Source organism: Elephantulus edwardii, unplaced genomic scaffold (assembly GCF_000299155.1).
Source record: "Elephantulus edwardii isolate Elephantulus edwardi_28Jun2011 unplaced genomic scaffold, EleEdw1.0 scaffold00141, whole genome shotgun sequence".
Taxonomy (NCBI): Eukaryota; Metazoa; Chordata; class Mammalia; order Macroscelidea; family Macroscelididae; genus Elephantulus; species Elephantulus edwardii.
In genome coordinates, this window is record NW_006399891.1 from 5,790,028 (window position 1) to 5,797,149 (window position 7,122).

A 7,122-nucleotide genomic window follows, 5' to 3' on the forward strand; every position below is an offset into this window, starting at 1 on the left:
GTTCCACTTAGCATACTGTCTTTAAATTTCATCCATGTTGTTGTATATCAGAACTCTGTTTCTTTTTATGGCTGACTAAAAATAGTGCTATTACTCTATTACAGCGTGTTGATTGATTCATCCATTCAGGGGTATCCTCTTGGATGCGCTGCTGTGCATATTTGTGAACATGTATTTGAGTCTTTGTTGTATATTTCTTCGGGTATACCAACCAGTAGAATTTCTTAGTCATATAATAATTCCATGTTTAACTTCCTAAGGATCCACCAAATCCACTTCTATAACAGATACACCTGTACTCTTTTTTTAAGGGGCTTGCATTGTTCTCCCTTCTGCCTTTCAGAGCCCAGTGTGTTTCACTTCAAGGATCCTTTCCCCTTTGACGTCCCTGGAACCAGCTCATGATTGACAACCTCTGAAAACCAACGGGTTTAAATGGTTGTAAATCACACAGGAGGAGACTGCCCAGCTTCCTCCTGAAGAGCAGCTGATGGATTCAGAAAATTCCATCATGTTATTAATAGGAATGACGTGTTGGTTTTTTTGTTTTGTTTTGTTTTTAATGGAGAAATACAAGGTGATAGTGGAAAACAAAAATAAGTGGAAATCCCTTTTCTCACTACTCTTTTTTTCCCCTCTAAGGTTCTTCTTGATGAACTATCTTCTACTAAGCATTGGGCATCTGTACATGTTTCAGACCACAGTGGATTTCACTACCGCCAGTTTTTGATAAAGTCTTTGATTAGCCAAACTGTGATAGATGGTTCTGTATTGGAGCAGAACCCGTTGAGAAGTGAGCCATCTCTGGTTCTGTCAAAAGATGAAGATGCAGCATCTTCAACAGAGGAACCAAGGGTCAGTCTCCCCCGTCTTCTAGAAGAAGAAGTGGAATTCACCACTGATCTCATCGATACTTACCCAGGACATGAAACTCTCTGGTGTCATAGGTAAGAGAGGGGAGAGCCCATTCCTGTATGATACCCCGCCTCCCTTCCCTTTGTGAGAGCTACGGTAGCACTGGGGATACAAGAAGAGGTTTGCCATGTTGTGTTCTTGTCATCATCACTGCGAAGTCCCTCACTCAGATTTTTGCATTTAACTTAAGTTGATGGTATTTGACTTTTGAGTGAGCAACAGAATAACCTGTGCTACTTCAGAATAAAATTAGTATTTCTAAGTTCTTCCTTGTAGATTGTACTGTCTGACCTATCTGGGATGGGGTGCTGCTCTCTCTGTTTGAAACTAACAAATAAAAAACAAACACACAAAACCTAACAAATAATCCTAACAAATCATTCTGATACACAGCCAGAGTTTAGACGCATTGAGAGTTCCTGAGAATAAGTTAAACCTTATAGTCTTCAGACCTTAGTGGTCTACACCTCCTTAATTAAAATTTCTGGACTTTTTTGCTTTTTTTAAGGGAAAAATGTAAGGGGGGGGGCAGAATTATTGAAAATACTTGTTATGTACCTTTTAGTCAGGATGAACTTCTAGCTCTATAGCATTTTTTAGAGGCAGTAAATCTCATGGGAGGAGATTTCCAATCTTCCCTAGGAAGTAAAATGATTTAGTAACCTCTGAAGATGAGTTCTGAGTATATGTGACAACAAATTTTATGTTGGAATACGTTCCAGCTATATGAACCCCTGTTAAAGTTTCTCTCCCTTTTTTAAATCTTACTAGTTGAGTGAAACTTTACAGAGCAAATTGCTTTTCCGTTGACGTGTTCATACACATTTTGTATGATAGCATTAATTATATTCCCTTCTTTACAACAGCACTCTTCCTATTTCTGCCTTGTAATTCTTATTTCCATTCATCCTTCTAACCAATCCCTACATGTCTTCTGAGCTTTATCCTTGGGCAAATACTGCCCTATTATTTTACTCTGATATGTTTCATTGTTTTAAGGACCAGTAACTTCCTTGGTGTTCATCTTGTTGTTGTTGTTGTGTACTGTTGAGTTGGAACTGACCCTCCAGCAGGTTTTCAGAGGCAGTGCATTGCACAGGAACAGACTGCCCATCCTTTTTCCCTTACGATCATCTTACTTGACCTATTAATTGTCTGACAGGTAAGCCACTGGGGTGACTTCAGTTCTAGGTTCCAAAGGTGGAGTCTTCAATATACTTCAAAGCATAAAGGATTGTGTTTGTAACCAGATCTTGTCATCTTAGGCATGGTGGGTATTTTTTAAATTGGTATGTTTTGTGTTTTAAAGTTACTAGTCTTTCTTTTAGGCTGCTTGAGGAAACTTGTTCAACAGGAGTGCCAGGCTAAATGCACTCAGAAGGTGGAAGGCTCTCTCTCCCCATCTTAAATACTCTCCTTTCCTTTTAAAACCAACACACTTTTATTACACATGTATTCGGGAGAGAAGATTATAACCTGCATGTTGTTTTTTACTTAATAGATTTTTATTGTTTTGTATTCAGACATACAAATAGCGAAGGAATTTAAAACAATGTGTGTTTAAAGAGGACTAGATTAACTGGATATAAACTCTATTCATGTAAAAGTAAACGGAGTTTGTTTTTGAATAAGCAGAGAAGAGACAGTTGGGATGACTTATATAGGCTTATATATTGTGAGAGACCCATTGCCCTTCGGTAGCTCAGCTGTTAAATTTAATTTTTCTCTAAACTAAGTGCATTATATACTCCCCGTGTAGTTTAGAAGGTGCTAGAGAAATTACTAAAACTGTCTTCTAGATTGTTAATAGAAATGATGAAAAATAGCAAATGAGGACCATTATTGTTACTTCATCATCTATAAAGGGAGCTCTGGTGGCTTAGAGGTGAGGAAGTGCACTGCCAACCCCGAGACATGAGATTTGAATCCATCAGCTTCTCCATGGAAGGAAGATGGGCACCCTCCTCCTGTCCTGTTCACTGCCTCTGAAAACCCACTGAGGGGACAGCTGTGAGTTGGTTCTGACTTGATGGCACACAACAGCATGTGCAGTGGTTGTATGTGTGCCCTCCATTCCATCTGCGCGCACACACACACATACTGAAACTCATTGTAGATTAGGTGTATGGATGTTCCTTTTTAACAATTATGAGCAATTCTCAGGATAGGAAAACTGCTATCTGTCAAGGAGGGGCAGGAATTGCATACTTAACCTGCATTTGCCTTTCTCAGAGCCCAGCACATCCTTGCTGAAAATGAATACTTAATGAGACTGTGGCAATGGACTTGGGGGAAGCTTAGGTAGTTTCTAGATGATAGACCAACTGCCACAGATGTATGGTGCTTATTAAAGCAAGTCTGGGGTATAGGCCATGGACTAAGATGCTGGAGGAACTTTTTAACTTCCGCATCTCCAAATCACTGTGTTTTAGGATATCAACAAGATTTGAGTTTGATTTGGTTTCACAGTTTATAACTGAAATGGAGCCAAAGTGTATGACTAATTTTATAACTACCAAAAAGACCAAGTTCAAGTCTTTCATCTCAGTAAATGTTTTTTGGAAAACCTTTGAGGTAGTGTCTTTTCCCACAAGGTGAGAGTTAAAAGGCTTTGTCCAGTTACCCAAAGACTTCATCTTCACTGATAACACTTTTTTCCTTAGATAACTGAGTTATGAAAGAGGCCCGGGGAACAGCATACTGTCTGTTTTGAAGTGATCAATCTAATTATTTGTTTTTCTGAGTTTGGTTTTGTGATACCATTTTCTCTCCTCTTTCTCCTCCTTCCTTCTCACAGGAGGCACGTCTTCTACCTTCAGCATCATTTGAATGGTAGGCTTCCTCTCGGCAAGACCCAGTTGTCACCTGCCGACAGCCCTGGCGGAACTGTGAGTGACTTGCACCTCCCGCCAGCTGGCCCCCACTCGTCTCAGGCAATGGAAGTGGATGGACTAAATGACTCTAGCAAGCAAGGCTATTCGCAGGAAACTAAACGTCTAAAGCGGACCCCAGCTCCAGGCTCTCTAGGCCTGGAAATGGAACATAGGTTCATTGATCAAGTATTGTCCACCTGCCGGAATGTAGAGCAAGCTAGGTTTGCCAATGCATACAGGAAATGGCTAGTTACTTTGAGTCAATGAAAGAAGTGGGTGAAGTCTACACGGTTCCCATTTTAGTGCAATATTACTTTCTTATTTGCGTAGTTGCATGAGTTATTTGTTGTTTTTACTTAACTATATGTTCTTCTTATTTAGATTAAAAATCCATAGTAGCTCATTTTATTTATTTTGTTAAGAACTGGCATTCCCTTGGGGATAAAAATGATTATAATTCCTTCCTGCTGAACAGTGAGTCTTAAATTGTTGTGGGTTTTTCTTTTTTAATTTTCCGTCTTTTGTTTTTCTACCTGTGGTTCTTCTGATTTGATTTTTCCTAATTAGTTCATATACAATCCCACCTCAGTGCAGCTGCTTTCATAGGCTAATTTTTTAAAAAAAAATTTATTGCCATTTAGCTTAAAATATTAATGCAGATACACAATTGTTTTATCTAATTGTTGCTTTGAGAAACAAAGACTAGATGGACAGATACATGAGAATGACGGACGTTTTTCTTTCTCCAGCATGTTCAATTCAAAGTTACAGACTTAAATAACACCAAAGTCAGAAGTCTTCGGATTTATATGAATACATGCTTCCATTATAGTCTGTTTTTAAAATGGTTATTTAGGAAAAAAATTTATTAAGATTTTATGTAATTACAATATTGGAAAATTATTTTTATTACTAGTTTTGATAGGTTATTTTTACCTCAAATTTGGTATATGCCAAAAACTCAAGCCAGCCCTTAGGAAATCAGTTTTGTTTTCTAAAATCCTGAAATGCCATTTTAATCATTCCTACTTTACTTTTTCCCCTTCCAGATTTGCTGATAAAAAAAAAAGAGAAAGAGATGAAGAAACATGCAGAGAAATGTATTCTTAAATTATTTCTTTTTAAAAATAGATTTAACTTACTGAGGGCACACTGGATACATTATAAAATTAATTTGTGACATGATTATTAAAAGCTTAACTCACAAAAGCCAAGGGAAAGAACCGTTTTGAATATTAGTTCTTTAATCTTTATTTTAAAAATTTAAAAAACCAACTTATCAGGGATAAGGTACCAAAGTATCAACCTTAGAGCTGTAGTTTAACTTACCGTTTCAGTAACAAGGGCTGAGTTTTTCAGGCTGGCAATGTGGGAGGTAGGAAAAGGCCAGGAACCGACTGCTTGCTCTAGTGGGTGAAGAATTATGCTGCCAAAGACAGGCGGTTCAAATCCATGAGCTGCTCCACAGAAGAAGGGTGGGGAGTCTCCTCCTGTGTGACTTACAGCCTTTGAAAACCCACTGGCAGGCCAACTATGAGTCAGTTCTGACTCGGCAGCAGTGAGGAAATGTGACTAATCTATTTACCTTTGTAAATGGTTTATCTTTCTTAATGCTTTATCTTTTTCCTTTTTCCCCAGTTCACTCCATATTTCCAGTCACTTTTATTTTTTTGTATATTTTCTCTTCTCTGCATCATTTTAGGAATGTGTACTAAAGATATTCCCTTTCCTATTTGCAGTGAATTTAATTTTCCATTAACACACACACACACACACACACACACACACGCGCGCGCGCGCGCAAACAAGAGCTCCCCCTCTAGAAGTTCCCATAATGATGGGAGCTGTCTCTTGGTCATTATATGTACAGAATGGGAGTAATCAGGGCACAAACCAGTTTTACTATCCCTTTTACTTATTGTCCTTTTTCCTTACTATAGCACCTGTATGGTGGGAGCAAGGAAAGACAGACCGCTTTTATCTCACTATTAAAGAAACTCTGGACTTACGCTAGGCACATTGCCTTAAGGGGAATAGAAGTTAATCCTTTATTCGATACCAGTTTTATTGAATGGCTGTTGAACTGAGTGAGCCTAGAAAACTGTCCTGCCTGGACCAGGTAGACAGAAACTACTCTTCTCTCTGGGTGTAGAAAAATACAGCTTTTGTCACACTTGAAAAATAATTGCCATTATGAACAAAATTCCATGACACTTAAGTACAAAGCATGTTTTTACTAGATGATCATGAATCAAATACCTCAGGTTCTATCTAGACTTCTTTGGATCAGATGGTTCTTGGAGGCCGTTTAGCTCCCGTGGAGGGAAGGGGAAACCACCAGCGGAGGGCAGGAGGCTTTGCTGATACATATTAACCACACTGGCCTTTTCCAGTGTTACCTTTTTCTAAGTGTCTCTTAAATATCCCAAGTCATGGGACTTCGTATGCTTTGGTGTGAGAGTGTGCCAGCAGAAGTGCGCAGATAGCACGCCGTGAAACATCAGCTGCACTTCCTAGCTGCGTGCCCTTGCTACTTTGTTCTTGTCTCCTCAGAGCATATTCCCCATCTTTAATGTTGGCTCTGTTTATATCTTTTAAGGCTCTTGGCCCTTTCTTAAGCCGTTCAGTCCTGTAATATATCTTGGTCACTTGTCTTCCTGGAAAGCTTGAAAGGATTTAGTGAAAATATAAATAGTGAAAAGAATATGACTTAGTATGTTACTTCAGTGTGGGTGGGTTTGGGTGTTTTGTTTTGTTTTTTTTTAATTTCTAAACTTTGCATTTATCAACTTTCATAACAGAAAAACGTGGTATTGTGTGTGCCTGTGATGCTTTTTGCTTGGGATCCCCCCTCAATGATCTACATTTATTCACTAGCTGTAGCATCTATATCTTTGACTGAATTAGCTCTTGCTGGGAAAGGGAATATTTTTCTTTACAGGGCCTTCTTTGGTCTTATTAATTTTTTTTTAATTTAATATAGTTTGTTTATTTTTCATTTCAATGAACATCTACAGAGATTTTGGAATTCCATTCATTCATTGTTGCACCCTTCTCCCCACGCACCCCCCCCCCCAGATGCTCCTCTCCTTGAAAAGCAAAAGAAAAACTCCCTCATTGGTACACAGTCCCCCCGCACCTCCCCAAACCCCACCCCCAAATATAATTCACTCTTGGTCTTATTTTTTTAAATTAACATGTAGCTGCTAAAAGGAAAAGATCATTTAGATTAACATTAACTTTCACAGGAGCCTATGGATTAAAAATACTACTGACAAACAAAAAGCAATAAATTTGTAAGTATCCACCCCACCACTCCCCCCTTTCTTTTTCT

At 38.6% G+C, this 7,122-nt stretch overlaps 1 protein-coding gene across 1 annotated transcript in view; it reads left to right on the forward strand.

Annotated features, from left to right (window-relative positions):
* The window catches only part of PTAR1 (protein prenyltransferase alpha subunit repeat containing 1), a 59,357-nt gene extending 55,302 nt beyond the window's left edge, over window positions 1-4,055 (forward strand). The window contains exons 6-8 of the mRNA XM_006894406.1: window positions 643-947; window positions 3,713-3,747; window positions 3,829-4,055. Coding sequence (XP_006894468.1) covers window positions 643-947; window positions 3,713-3,747; window positions 3,829-4,055 — 567 coding nt within the window. The remainder of the gene's footprint in view (window positions 1-642; window positions 948-3,712; window positions 3,748-3,828) is intronic.
* Window positions 4,056-7,122: the final 3,067 nt, after the last annotated feature.